This window comes from Topomyia yanbarensis, chromosome 1 (assembly GCF_030247195.1).
Source record: "Topomyia yanbarensis strain Yona2022 chromosome 1, ASM3024719v1, whole genome shotgun sequence".
Lineage (NCBI taxonomy): Eukaryota > Metazoa > Arthropoda > Insecta > Diptera > Culicidae > Topomyia > Topomyia yanbarensis.
Window position 1 is genome coordinate 5018208 of NC_080670.1, and position 15995 is coordinate 5034202.

General features: G+C 42.3%; 1 protein-coding gene across 2 annotated transcripts in view; it reads left to right on the plus strand.

The window, feature by feature from the left end:
* LOC131676668 (dynein axonemal heavy chain 10) overlaps window positions 1-15995 on the plus strand; it is a 103479-nt gene that overhangs the window by 63776 nt on the left and 23708 nt on the right. For both annotated transcript variants that reach the window (XM_058955902.1, XM_058955903.1), the window contains exons 41-50: window positions 843-892; window positions 1184-1309; window positions 1948-2070; window positions 8234-8364; window positions 8436-8858; window positions 8914-9018; window positions 9159-9317; window positions 14729-14839; window positions 15030-15833; window positions 15891-15983. In XM_058955902.1, the coding sequence (XP_058811885.1) occupies window positions 843-892; window positions 1184-1309; window positions 1948-2070; window positions 8234-8364; window positions 8436-8858; window positions 8914-9018; window positions 9159-9317; window positions 14729-14839; window positions 15030-15833; window positions 15891-15983 (2125 nt within the window). The remainder of the gene's footprint in view (window positions 1-842; window positions 893-1183; window positions 1310-1947; window positions 2071-8233; window positions 8365-8435; window positions 8859-8913; window positions 9019-9158; window positions 9318-14728; window positions 14840-15029; window positions 15834-15890; window positions 15984-15995) is intronic.

Sequence of the window (15995 nt, forward strand, 5' to 3'; positions counted from 1 at the left end):
CGTAAAGTTTTTGTCGATTCAAACTCGTTTTTCTCGATATAAATAGAATGTCACTTAGTTGATTAGTTACAATGAAAAATAAAATGCTTTGTAATCATTTTTCGTATTGGTTATATGAATAACTTATTATAAAAATAACCAGTAAATAAGAAGAAAGAGCCATTCAAAAGCCCAGCTTTATTGGAAATAATCGTGAAGTTTGTCAAAAAGAAAAAAAAAACGACACATTTGCGGATCGACTGCCAGAACGTCAGCTACAGGCAGATTTATATTGGCAAATCCTAATATGAAACTTTTGGGTGTATAATATCAGACTTATAAAACTATCCGTAGCCCACTTTTCGACCCTTTTCAGTTCCAGTATCAAATCGATTCCACATTTGGTTACACACTGTAATAGTGATAGGTTTAAATTTTGCCCTAGTAGTACCTTACACACTTGGTCCAACTTTTGTCTACAATTGGCTCACTGTGGCCCTATCTACACACGGTAAAGCCGATTGGAAAAGATTAAAGCCTGAATGGACGTGTCGTTTGATTCCATTTGCAATCGGTTCGTGTGTCTGGTTTTATTTTTCGAACAGAGGAACCGGCTACCACCGGGGGATCGGAGGAGAACCATCAAATAACAGATGAGTTTGAGGTTTGAGGGAGGGGCAAACAAGCAAAAGCTTCCGTACACAGATGGACACAAAGTGACACCGACAACTCGTATGATGAGAGCAATTTTTCCGATAGGTGTTAGAAATTGACTGCCGGTCGGTTGGTCTTCCCTTTTTCGGAAGAGGTTTCGAATTTCAAATAGCTCTTGCTGAATCAATTGTTACTTATTTGAATTACAGATTCTACTGGCTTCGGGATATGGACAACCTGTTCGTGCTCCAGTGCACAGGTAAGTCACTCGGGGGCGTCGTTATAATTGTTGAAACCAAATGCCCAAACCGATCTCACTCCTCCAAGTACACACGTACATATTTGCTCGGGTTTAGGACATGACCATTCGAAATCTGCACTAATTACATTCTCTTTTTACCCTTCGATTGCGCTGCGGGATGGAAACTGTGGATTTCCTCTATCCATGACTGGATTTGGACGTCGATGGTTCCGGATCGATTGAACCGAATGAAATCATACGGGTGTGTGCTCAAACCACGGCCGGGATCGGGATCAACTTTGGAAATAGGGAAATTCGATTACGGCTACGAGTACATGGGTCTGAATGGACGTCTTGTGATTACGCCGCTAACGGATCGGATCTATTTAACAATCACGCAAGCATTGACGATGAAGCTGGGCGCTGCACCCGCCGGTAAGTAAGAGCCTACCGAAGCAATCCTCTGCAGTGTTGCGATGGAGCGAGGTGTAACCATATCGAGCTAGAGACTATCCTTGAAAGCACATTCCATCTAGTCGTTTCCAACACTTAATTGGTAGAATCGTCGTTTTTGACCTATCGATGGTACATGTGTGTTTATATCTCACGGAGTAACTACCGGAAAACAAACATGTCAGCTGTTGTCCGGCAATTTTGCGAACGTTAGAACAAACAACGGAAATGATGGCGTCGGTACCTATCATAGTTTGGTTTACTTACGCAACTTTCGCATCGTCCATACCGCGCCGAGTGTGCTTGTTGGAAAAGGGATTTTACGCAGGCCTGGAACTGCAGGTTTGAAGGAATGTGCTTGTCATTTGTCCGTACGCTTCCATCAAGTACAAAATTGCTGACGAAGGAAAACGGAATCTGCTAATGAAACCAATATTTCTCTTACTGATGCTATGGTTGATTCGATTTTCCGAGAATAACCCGATTCCGCATAGCATCGCCACCAAATCCGCAACATTGGTGGATTGTGTACTTACGAAGGGAACTGCACCGTTATTAACCCATTTTCTCGCTTACTCTCGCGGTTTTCCTGTAAATGAAATCGATCGACCGACCGACAGGCCCCGCTGGTACAGGAAAAACGGAAACCACCAAGGATTTGGCGAAAGCGATGGCTCTGCTGTGCGTCGTGACCAACTGCGGCGAGGGCATGGATTTTCGCGCCGTCGGAACGGTGTTGTCAGGTATGTTGCTTTGTTTTGTGGGCTATATTTTTACACTATACAATCCTTGCCAACCCAATGTTAAGACTCATGTTTATGGCAGTTGTTTGGTTCTACATTTGAACGCATTGTTCGAGCCGGGCCTATTGGGCGTCCGTTGGGTTCTATGGTGGAGTTTTTTTGTTAGTGTTTGCTAGTCCCCTCCTGTGGTATGATAGTGTCAGTCTAGTTGAAGTTTATATTTTTCGTGGCATTTTAAAACAGGGAATCGATATGACATTTTAATGGCGGCCGTTTGGTTCTACTTTGGATAGCCGCGAGTGGATGGGGTTTGTTTGATAAGCGAGTGATCGTGTAGTTGAGCGTTGGTATCATTTCAACATGCACGATAGAGTTTCAATAACTTCACGTCCAAAAGTATGTTTCGAAGATAATGATCACTGTTCCAGGCCTACTGTATTTTGAGTGAAGGCTTTCATTGGAAGTTCACCGGTCGTCCCACGAAAGCATAGAAGTGAACGAAGGCCATCTGTAAGAAAGCGATGTCAGATCTACGGAAATTTCTGTAGATCTATGGATTTGAAGGTTTTCTACGGATCCGCAGATAGAATCTACGAGAATTAAATGTTCATGCTACAGAAATTACGGATTTATCGCCGGCCTTTTGAAGGATGTTTCCAACAATGATCCACGGATATACTTTTCATTGGGATAACATCTTCATCAAACATACGATATATACCTCTAATTGAGGCTTTCTATCATAAAGTTCTGTATGTTACCAAATAGCAATTTGCCTTTAAGGGTTAAAGTGGAGAATTTACAAAAGCACAAACTTGCTGCCAGTTAGACCATATTTCCAAACTAACACCAAATTGGAGCCAGTTAGACATTACATCCAAATAGTTTACACAACATGAATTAACTCTTAAAGCAACTAGTTCCCAATCACAGAAGCTCTGGGTCACTCACGAGTATAGGTAAACGAACTCTTATATTTTGGCATTTTTAGAGCCAAACGCCTGTATGTATGCAACATTTATTTGTAACTGGCGCTAATTTTGTGTTAGTTTGGATATATTGTCTAACTGGCAGCAAGTTGGTGACAGTTATTGACGAGTGGAATACGACACGTTGAAATCCATCGTCTCTAAGTTAGATATTGTGCCCTTATGCGCAAATTGGTACATCAATTTTGTTCCTTCAGAAAAAAAAAATAAAAGTGGTATGCAAAAGCAATTGGAGCGACAATTCATATGAGCGATCGAAAATACAAATCGGAAGCTCAATCTCTGCTTTATGCGACGCATGAAATTTATAGAATTAAAGCAAACGGCAAAGGTTTTCTGCCAATGCGCAGATGAATCGAAATGTAGGGTCCAAAGAGCTTTTTTTAATTCATTCATTGGACACGACTCGGTGCGTTAGCTCAACAGTCATTGGCCTTTTATAAATTATAAATTAAGATTGTCCCTCATATCCGTGCACGGAATTTGACAACTGTTTCGCGCTGGCTCGGGCAGAAGTAATCAGCACACAGAGTATCGTGAACATTATCTTTGATAGACAATAGTTGCCAGGCACCCGAAGTGCAATAGAGGTATCGCACTGTGGGTTGGCGAAGCTCTGATCCACAGCCGAATTCATTATGGGATAGAGATAAATGGGAAAAATTTCGAATGCGTCAATACCTGGCCCCGCTATACCAATGGTCTATCGGGAGCGCTTCCAAACCCACCCAGCACACCAGCAGAAAGCATCTGCGTGAAGGCCGGCGCCCTCATAATTCTTCGGTGGGCACTGAGCGCACTCGAGCGAACCAATGGAAACGAGTCGCCCGGCTGCACTGGGTTTGGCCTCGGCCCCGAAATCGCTCGGGTAACGTACAACCAGCGACGTTTTTCCAACCACACATGCGTCTTTACCGACTCGGAAAGACGGTGGGGGGCGGTGTTTGCAACGGCCCAACTGGTTCTTCCTTCCAGCTTCCGCCCGAATGCTCCATGTTTTCGGCTGAAGCAGCAGCCATTGTTCTGGCCCAAAAGCCCGATGACTCAGCGATCACCATATTCGCAGACTTCCTGTCGGCGTTTCGCGCACTCAATAGCGGTCAATCTCGCCATCCTTTTATACAGGCCATCGAACGAGAAACCGATTTCCTCACTACCATCTGGATACCCGGACACTGCGACAAAGAAGGTACCAGCGGCCGACATCACCCGACACTTCGCAGATGCCCTTAACTGTAACTTCGTCGGTCACTGGCGGGTATCCCGGGGGCATCTCAAGAAAATAAAAGGCCTCCCAGCCAAATGGGACGTCCGCAAGGACTGGAGAGGCCAGGAAATTCTTCTCCAAGCTACGGATTGGGCACACCAAATTGTCGCATGCGCACACGGTGTCCGACGTCCCCCCACCTGCTCTACATGCGGGGCCCGAAAAACCGTAGAGCATATACTCATCAACTGTATCGAATGCCAGGACCTCTGGGCAAGGCTCGTTCTCCCGCTTTCTATTCGAGATACCCTCTAATGACGCGGTCAGGGAGAAGATCAGGAACAGACAGCATTCAAAGCAAACCCAGACGGCGCACACCCAACATGACCATTGGCCAACCAGCAAACCCCTAGTGTCTCTTATCATCCAACAAGAACCATGCAGTTACCAGCAAGTCAACCATCCACAACCGCGTGCCCCTCGCCACACCCGGAACGTATTAATCTTAATTCAGGACCAAACCTCAAGTCAGAATAAATATGAAAATCCATCACAATTCGCGCTTGTCAGTAAGGTTCCTCGCGGTGCAGATGCAGGAAGCAAATGGTGATAGCGTATGAGCTGCGTACGGTAACCGTGCGGAATTCGACAAACACATTTCCAATCTGGATGCCGGGGGATCTCTAAAATGTACGGAGGGTACCAAAAAAAAGACGTAAAACCTAATTAACGGGGAGGGAAAAGCACAGGTCGCAATCGAAAGATTATTTTGTCCAGTTCTTGGTGATGAGAGTCTACACTCAACCATCAACGACAACGGTCTATATTGTACGAAACAATATTCAGAAGCGCACCTGGAAATGCCCGAATGGGAAAACGCGCTTTCTTATCGGTCATGACTTGATGGACAGTCGATATTTCTCTGATGTCATCGAAATCAAGACCTTGTGAGCATCGAACGTCGACTCTGACCATGTTATGGTGGGTTTCGCGCAATACCAGACTAGAGGCCGGATGCTTGCAGCGGCTACACGTCAAACAGGGAACCATAGGGTCAGCTACATCGGTGTAAGAAATGATAGTGCGACGAAAATGTACTCGTGCAGACAGAGGAAAGTTTTGCCGTGAACAACGCGTGAAAGTATTACACTCACGGAAAATATTCTTCGCATTCCGCAATGTTAAATTGCGCGTGCAGGATTCAATATTAACATATTAAAATAATTTATATTTATTTGTTGTAGGTATATAAAAGGCGCATGGTTCCGTTAAGCTAGCGCAAGGAGCCGTGTCAACTAAACGAACTAAATAACGAAATTGAGCTGCCTACCAAAAATCCCCGAAAGTATGTCGTTATAATACCTATCCGGCATTACAACATATCGCTACTTCGGACCAGCACGGTTTTGTAAGAAAGCGCTCGACAACTACTAATCTGATGAGCTACGTGTCGTTGTTCTTCATCCAACAGCTTGCTGTTGAAAAGCTAAGGCGGATTGGACTGCCGGGCTGTCTGACTAATTGGATCTCGTCGTACCTTGCGAACCGTAGCGCCTCGGTGCGACTTGGAACTACACTCTCGGATCCTTTTCACATTACATCGGGCCTTCCTCAAGGAAGTCATCTCGGATCTCATCTATTTGTGCTCTTTGTGAACGACCTCTGCAGTGAATTGTCGTCGCCTAAAATCATGTATGCAGACGAACTGAAAATTTACTGTCGTATAACAACTAGGGTAGACTGTTGTGCATTGCAAATGGACGGATAGGATTATCGACTGGAGTGACAGAAACGGAATGAGTGTGAATATTCTATCTATCTACGCGAGTAAATTCTCCAATTATGATCAAATACTCTGTTTCCTGCTCCCGTAGAACGAGTCATATCCGTCAAGGACCTTGGTGCCATTCTCGACCGCAAGCTACGTCACTTACCCTAGAAAAAGATAAATCTCTGCCAATAACATCATTTTCCACCTGCTGCGCTTCTAGCAAAATTAGACCTCTACGTTACGGGAAGATCTTTCCGGAGAATAACGTAATTCTATTCGAACTTCTAAAAGTCGGGAGTGACCATTACGTAGCGGAGTGACCATTACGAATTAAGATTATTACGTTCTACAAGAAGAGAGCCACAAACTCCAGTGTATGAACGATTTAGGCTCAACGATCCTCAACATTGGCTTGCATTCGTTGGCTAAATTGTTTGAAGGTTAACACCAACACAAACGATTAACGCCAAACAAGATATCAACCCTGTGTTATATCTTGGACAAATTTCGGTGTGGACTCTCGATCCGTTTGTTATTTTCAATGCAGCGTACAATTCCGTGAAGCGAAACGAGCTGGGTAGAAACTGTTTAAGGATGGCTTTGTAAGAAAACTGATTATATCACATACAGCTGGACGGATAAAATTTAGCTCAGAAAAGCCAAAGAAACATCCCACGTTAGATCCATTGCAGCTAGACGATGCGCTTTTAAATTTGTTGTACAGTATTTGGTGTGCAAAAGAACAGAACTAACATCATGATATCTCGTATGCTTCTGGGGTTTGTGTACATGGATATGATTAGAGTCGATGCATGTTGAGGCTTCGAGCATTTCTTCCCGTTGTTTTGCTGTATACAAATTGCTGATACCAAGATTGATACTCTCTGTTGCTCTGCACGGTTACGATCGTGAAAGGAGTCAGACTTTCTAGTGCTGGGTGAATTTGAGAACATCATTCTGCGCAACAATACTCGGCTTGGGTAAAAACCGTAAGAAGAGCTGTTAAATAACGACCGTGTGAAGAACGTTAATTACCAACCGAGTCAAAGTCGAAAACTTGGACCGCCCGTCATCTTGTTTTCGCATGAAAACATTTTACTGACCGAACGCCATTAAATTCAACGATAATCCCAAAAAAAATCTACAATTTTGAGTCGGTCTAATAATTATACGTAGAAATGACCTTTTCCATTATAATTATACGTAGAAAGGACAATCTGAACCAAACCACCCTCGCGAGTCGCAAAATGCTATAAGTACGAACGACAATTTACACAACCTCAGTCAAATAGCAGCGAGGAGCCCTTAAAAATTAATCGTGCATTTAAATTCTATATTTCACGCCGGATTTTAATATAATTTATATTTGATTTGATCAATACAATAGAAAACGGCAGCGGACATTTAGTGCCATCATTTAGGAACATGCTTTTTCCAACGGCGTTGGTCACGACACCACCAGAAAGCTTCCCGGAGCAATAATGGGAGCACTCGAAAACCAACAGTTACCCTAGGGACGCTCAACACATGTATGTCTCTGTATCGTACCGTAGCCAGAAATTGAATGTACCAGAACATGTTCCCAGCCGCTCCATACTTAATTTGAACAAACAATGAATATCTCTCCAGCAAATGGTAAATGTTGATAATAAGTATCGGAATGGCTTTTGATTCCGCACGGCGTTCCCTATGTGTGCTCGGGCTGTGCGAGGATGGACGCTATCGAGTTGAGCCGCCATACCGTTACACAAGTACACAGGTACGAGAGAGCGATAAGTGGAGGACATAAATTGAATTAACATTGCAAAACGCTTTATTGGTAGAGCAATTTGTCGTTTATAAAATGAACAAATCCGATTAACGATTGAGGTTGCCAGGCAAGCGAGGGTTGAGCAATGCTAGACCCAGGATCACGGGTGATTACGATGAACATGTTTATTTTCGGTACTTCAAACTTGACAAACGCTCGTAGCTGGTTTATTTGAACTGACTAACTGGATCGTTTCCCATTAGCGTTCATTGGAAGGGCCGATTACTTCTAGTGTCTTTCCAGTGAAATGGTTGTTGAGGAAAAACATTTTCTGAGCTTGCATTTTTCCTCTACGTCCAATTGTTTTTCAGCCGTAACTGCAGCCAAACCGTCCAAAGTATTTCCACATGAACTAGTAAAGTGTCTCTTTTCGTCCAATCTTCCAGGGTTGTCTCAGTGTGGCGCCTGGGGCTGCTTCGATGAGTTTAATCGGATTGACATTTCGGTTCTGAGCGTAATATCGACCCAACTACAAATGATCCGAACTGCTTTGGTTGCCAACCAGAAGACTTTCATGGTAAGAATGCTTTCTTATTTCTACTTAAAATAAGAGAAAATAATTGAAATTGTTTCTTCTTTAAACTACAGTTTGAAGGCTACGAGATAAACCTAGACCCGAAGGTTGGAATTTTCATTACCATGAATCCCGGATATGCGGGCCGTACGGAGCTTCCTGAATCGGTGAAAGCCCTTTTTCGTCCAGTTACTTGCATAATGCCAGACCTGGAGCTAATTTGTTTGATTTCGTTGTTCTCCGATGGGTTTATGCGAGCGAAAACGCTGGCCAAGAAGATGACGGTTCTGTACAAACTGGCACGGGAGCAACTGTCCAAGCAGTACCACTACGACTGGGGTCTACGTTCGTTGAACGCTGTCCTTCGGATGGCCGGCGTTAACAAGCGCAAGTCGCCAGAGATCTCGGAAACCGCAACCCTGATGAGGACACTTTTTGATATGAATTTTCCCAAGTTTGTGTTTGACGACGTGCCGCTGTTCATGGGATTGATGAAGGTACGTAAACTTGATTTCGTCCCCGTGAAGCTATTAACATTCTCGTCACTTTCAGGATCTATTCCCAGGAGTCGATTATCCTCGCGTTGGCTATCCCGAATTTACCGAAGAGGTGAAAAACGTGCTTGAAACCGATGGCTACATAATTTTACAGAATCAGGTGAGCTCTGAAAATAAATCACCCGCTCGATCCTATCCCGGTCAGTCGGTGCCAGCAGAAAGATAATCAAACACCCACAAATTTTAAACTTTATCCCTCCCCCAATCCAACGTTGATTGACTTCATTCGCTCGTTCGCAGGTGGACAAAGTTATACAATTATACGAAACAATGATGACACGTCACTCAACCATGATTGTCGGTCCAACAAGTGGCGGGAAAACGGTTGTAATAAATACGCTGATAAAGGCGCAAACCAATATGGGCCTACCGACAAAGTGCACCGTGCTGAATCCGAAGGTACGTTCGAACAAAATGTGCATAAGCGAGCAAGCAGTATGGCAGGCTGGCACAGGATGCAATCAAGCGTTGATACCTCTGCTCGCATCTATCAGGACGGGTTGGAGTATTTTGTGTGTATATGTATGTGTCTGTATGTACGAATTGGGGGGTGGCAATTTGGTGCAAAATGTCAATATTCAAACTTGACGCTTCGCGCCGTTTGCGTGATGGAAAATTTATGAGTTGCATCTGCTTGCATTCCAATCATTGCGAATGGTGGAGCTGGAGGTAGGGAGGGATTTGCGACGCGAAGGGAACAACAGACAGCTTGGTACTATAATCGTCATCAGCAACAACTGGTGCCGCGATGGCAATCTCTCATCGGATCGAACTGAAACGTCACCCGTTTGTCGTCGTCGTCGTCGTAGTGGTACGTACCCGGGCGCTGGATGTCTTTGTTCGGTTCAGACAAATTTGTCAACGCTGTTCTGGGTGCTACTGCAGTTGTTGTTCTTGCTTCTGCAGCACCATTATTTTCCAGTGTGCACGATGATATCTAGGGCACGTACGAGTTGCATCGTTTGGTACTACAGTGTGTTGATCTAGGACTAAGAATGTCCGTGGTGGCAGATTCGTGATATGCTGAGAATTTGGAATGTTAAGTTTGTTCATTCCATTGGATAGCTGTTCTTGATGTACTATTTAGGTGAATTTATCTAATCATTGAAAGGAAAACCAATTTAGACGTCTAGGTTAGAGAAAGCTGCTGAAATATTAATTCAATACAATCGACAGCTGTTACTCAGCAGGGGCAAAGAAACGAACACAGCGATTCAATTATACACGTAAATAGTTCATCAATTCCAGCAACCCTGCCACTGCAAAATCAAAGTTTCCGATGTTCGTCACCACCCATACGTGCATTCGAACTTACACCTACCTGTTTGGCGATGCAAACCACGCGGTACAGTTCCCAAACAATTGTGTTTATCGGGTAGTTTATGAATAGGCCCAACCAGGACCCATCGTAACACAGTCGGATTGCTTCAGAATGACAAAGGCTACGAAACATGGCGCGATAAACGAAATGAAAAGAGTTTTTGAATACATTATAAGGCCCGTCCCGTTGGATGTAAGATCTAATGCGACGGGTGTGGTATACTTTCAGGGGTCAGCAGGAGAAACAATAACAATTATATAGTCCACATCATCGGAGTGGGCTACGGTTGTTTGTGATCGGGAGGTTGTTATTCGAAGGTTTAAAAGGTCCTCGTCAGGCTGCAACTGCTGACCGACGAGCGCAAACCCGATCAAAGAATAATAACAAGATTATAGCAAAATGCAATTTCCACAAGTTGTGGTATAAATTAGGTCTCATTAGTAGTTAAAAGAAAATAAATTTATAAGTATAAACAGGAGATATACTGCCCATAATCTCAAGTCAGTCCCATGTTCTATGAGATTCTCTATCTACATGGGACTGACTTGCAATTATAGGCAGTATAGTGTTGATAGTTTTTTGTTATGACATCCTGATCGGGAATGCCTCTGCGCATGTGATGTTTGTTGTTCACATTCACAATTCATATAAATCATTTCCTTGATTCAGTTGGTCGAGCAAGTGATTCTGGAATCCAATATGCAAAGCGGTTTCATTTGATCCTGTTCGCTTTTGTATCAATAATAAATACAACAGATTGCTCTTATGAACTATGATATCGTTGCATGTGAAACTTAATTCACAACAACTTTTTCAATGTGAAAGATACAAAAATACCCCAATTTCACTCCAACTAATATACAAAATCAAAAACGGCAGATATTAGTTTAAAATAACCTCTGGTTACTCATAAAAGGAGAGTCTTTCATCATGCACCTATTACTGTAAACATCCATTGCTTTCATCATCAGAATTGAGGATATACCTGTAGGATTGCAAAAAAAACTCTTACCTTCATCGAAACGATGCAATAAGTATTATTGCAAATCGTGTAGTCAACGAGACCGGCATGCTTAGCATCCAACGTAAATTATTATTCACCAGCTGAACTTTATTTTGATCATACTTAGAATTCAATATTCGTTATTACGAAAAGCCCCTCAATAATTGGCTCACGTTCGGCATTCGATATCTGAGTGAGCCATTCGAATATTAGAAGCCAAGATGAAATATAGCCGATAGGTGGCGGTACTGCGGTGTGTGTTGGGTTGAAAAACGGAATTATTTTTTAAACAGTTGTTATACGTTTTGGAGGAGTAGAAACGAACGTCCAATATTTCGGTGAATAGTTGAGGTATTCATTATCTTGAACCACTGCAGTGCATTCGGCAGCTAGCAAAGCAGGTATCGTTCGCCTCAAGGTGGGATGAGGTAAAATGCCTTCAGACTAAGTTTGTTTTCCGAATTAAACTTTTCTATTGGTGGAGTCGAATTTAGTCATCATATCGAGCAGTTCGAGTTCCATAGTATACCCTTGGGACAATGGCAACCTCATCATTTTCCCATCGGAACCTACTGTTTATCCCACATCACATTTCTATCTATTTCCGAGCACTATGCACCCAGGTTTTTTTTACGCGGGGGTTACTTATCGCATAAAAAACCGCGTTAGTTAGAAAATCCACGTAAAAAACCTTCAGCAAAAGAATATTTTTGGAAGTTTGTTTTTCGTACGGATTTAGCAAAAATATTTTGAATGAAAAACTTTTTCCTGAAAAAAATTCGACATTCTTTTAAATGCAAAAGGCTTAGAAGATTTTCGGAAAGATGGAAGAGCCGGGTTTGGAAGACTCCTTAGGGCCCGTGCTTCAACAATATGGGTATTTTCGAGATGGTCTTAACGAGTAGGTGCCAGAAATTTATGCTTGACGCCATTTTGAAATTCAAGATGGCGACTTCCGGCTTGAAGTAATTAACTATAACCCAATATAGGTATTTTCGGAAAGTGACGAGTAGGTGCCAGTAATTGATTTTTGTTGCTATTTTGAAATCCAAGATGGTGACGTCCGGCTTAAAGAAATCCTCTACAATTCAATTGATATGGATATTTTCGGAATAGTATTGATGAGTAGGAAACAAAGGTCGATGTTTGACGTCATTTTGAAATTCTAGATGGCGACTTCCGGTTCACCGAAATTCCCGCATGAAAAATCTGGGTGAAAAACTTCTTCGAATATATTTTTATGTGTTCATCCAGAAGATAGCGGTGAGAGTGGAAGTGAGAAGAGAAAGAGAAGGATGTGGTTTGAGTTGGTGGTTTGAATTGATTCAAATTAAACACATTGCTAAAATTCAAGTAACTTAAACAGTTTAATTAAAACATTTTGTACTACAACTTCAACTTCCAAAAATACCCATATTGATTGGGTTATAGCGAATTTTTCTAAACCGAATTGGATTTCAAAATGGCGTCAAAATCAATTTTTGGCACCTACTCGTCAAGACTATTCCGAAAACACCCATATTGATTTGGTTATAGAGAATTTTGCTACACCGGAAGTCGCCATTTTGTATTTCAAAATGATCTTGGATTTCAAAATCTTGGCGATGTTGGATTTCAAAATGGCGTCAAACATAAATTTCTGGCTCCTACCCGTCAAGACCATTCCGGAAATACCCACATTGCTTGGGTTATAGAAAATTTCGCTAACCCAGAAGTCGCCATCTTGGATTTCAAAATGGTGTCAAACATAAATTTCTGGCACCTACACGTCAAGGTCATTCCGAAAATACCCATATTAATTTGGTTATAGTGAATTTCGCTAAACCGGAAATTGCTATCTTGGATTTCAATATGGCGTCAAACAAATGTCTGGCACCATTTTTGCATTCAAAAGGACTTCGAAAATTTTTAAAAAAACCGCGTTAATTTGAAAATCCGCGCAAAAAAACCTGAGTGTACTATATTTCTCCATAGTTGAGAAGGTTTTAGGTGAAAACAATTTTTTCTCCACTAAGGAGAATTTTTTTAAACAACATTTGGGCGAGAGCGAGGGCAACAGCTACGCGAACCGTCTTAAGTTGGTTACACTTCGAGTGCCGCACCCTGTAAACATTGAACTGTGCGCCGTATTTGGACACCGCTACCGTATGTATGTATTGTGAAAGGCACACAGGATCAGCTAATTCAGAAGCATGCACTAACAAACACTGGAGTCGACTGTTCTCAAATGTAGAAAGAATCTCAGCCGAGTGTTTTCAGCCTTGTAACCTTGAAACTTGAGCACGTATCCTAGTGAGAGGTTTTACATCCATTTGCTGCGTGGAAGTAAACTTAAATCACGGTTTGTACGTATAGAATATTGTTGTTGATTGTAGTAATGCATGTTCAGTTACATGGTATCCGATTTTATCAACTACTTTCGTTGGGTCTCAAAATAATCGCTTTGATAAGGGGGATTCGCGAATCTTATACACGATTGCGCACTGTATGGATAATTCTTTCCAACGCTCATATATGTCTAATGAAAAACGCAGTAATTTCAAATCATTGACAAAATGTTTGAAATATTTCCAAAATTCGTTTTAACCATTCCATGCAGCCTGATCCATATTTTCGTTTTACTTGTTACTGAGCTTTTGGTCAAATTTAATTTAAATTTATCAACGTTTTTTTTTTAATTATTTTAAAACTAAAATTTAAGTTCAGATGAAATACAAATTATCAAAATCTCAATTATTCATCAATAAAGCAGATTGAATTTAAATCAAATTATTTAAAAATTGTTTGAATTTTCGTGTACATCTTTCAAAATTCTTGTTTGGTTTGTGACTAGTTCTAGTGACAATCTGTTAAATACATCTTAAATATTTTAAGTCAAACCTAAACTAACTTTTTCTCTCAAATTAGACAGGAATAAGTTAAATTGCAACTCATACTTCAGTTAAATGCCACGTGCAATTAAATTGAAAATAAACACTAAACAAATTAATTAATTTAACAAATCGAAATAAAATTTGTCGCGATTTTCAGCAAAATTTCAAGTATAATTAAACGTAGAAATAAGTCATAATGGGTATAATAAATAAAAAAAAGTAATACTCATTAAAATTATCCTAACAAATTACAAATCGTGCCCCGGATGTTCGTTCTACCCCCGTTTCCTCGAATCCTATTTCCCCATCCCAACTCGCTGACCAGACACAATCATTGCATTTGGATGGGCGGAAAATAGACTGCACCTCCGCCGCCGCCGCCGCCAAACTTTAGTTATATCATTCTGAATCGAAATGAAATTCTGCATATGGGAGAAAATTTCCGCAAATTCTGAAGTGGAGAAGGTGCTTCCAAATCCCACTTTCCAGTTTTCCGACTTTCCATGTCGCTATTGATACAAGCTGCCGCGGCCTACTGCCACCTACTGCTGCACGCGAGTGTTTTTGCCTCATTCCAATCATCTGAATCATCATTTCTCCCTTCCATTGGTAGGCCTGCTCCGTGGTGGAACTGTACGGCTATCTGGACCCGAGCACCCGCGATTGGATTGATGGCCTCTTCTCCAACATATTCCGCGAGATGAATAGACCGACGGAACGAGATGTGAGTATTAGAAGGATTTGTTTGAAATCCAGCATGGATCCATTGAAGTAGCGTTAGTGAAAGGATGTTCGCTCTTTTCATTCCCTTGATTAATTAAGCTTTGCTCGGTTAGGACCTAGTTGAGACTTTTGAATCATATGCACTTTTGAATTAAAATGATTTCGCTTGGTAAACAGAAACTTTCTTCCAGGAACGCCGCTACGTGTGCTTCGACGGTGACGTAGATGCGTTGTGGATCGAAAACATGAACTCGGTCATGGATGACAACAAACTGCTGACTCTGGCCAACGGTGAACGTATTCGGCTTAACAGCTACTGTGCTCTGTTGTTTGAAGTAGGGGATCTCGCCTATGCTTCGCCAGCCACCGTTTCTCGAGCCGGTATGGTCTACTTGGATCCGAAGAATCTTGGCTACCTATGCTACTGGCAGCGGTGGTTGCGCGGTCGCTACGATGAAGAGAAAGAGATTCTCGGAAAGTCATTCGATAAGATTGTAACCCTTGCGATTGACTACATCCTCGAGGGTGTCGATGGTAACAACCAGGAAGATCCTCTAAAGCTAGTTATTCCTCAGACGAACCTGAATATGGTAACTCAGCTATGCTATTTCTACGAAGCCATGTTCCCGAAGGTATCCACCGCTTGTCCCTACGAGGAAGACGTAGTGGAATGCGGTTTTATTCAGTGTCTGTTTGCTTCACTGGGAGCTGCCCTGTTGGAGGAATCTCGACCGAAGTTCGATGACTTCATAAAGCGGAACCTGGAGATGATCAACTACGAAGATAGTGAAAGCGCCCCGGCCAAGGTTGGTCAGTTACCTTCGCTTAAACCGACTCTGTACGATTATTTCTTCGATCTGGAGAAGAAAGTATGGATCGCTTGGGAATGGGTCGTACCAAAGTATGTTCACGATCGCGGAATGCCGTTCAGTGAAATTCTGGTTCCGACTATTGAAACGCTCCAAGCGGAGTGGATTTTGAAATCAATGAACGACGTAAGTGAGTGTACCTTCCCAATCATCAATTTTGGGTTAGAATTCTGTATGTTCTAGATTCGGCATCCCATTCTGTTGGTTGGTGACACTGGCACTTCAAAGACGGCCGTGATTTCGGATTTCTTACGGCATCTTAGCCGAGACACATATGTAAGTTTCTTT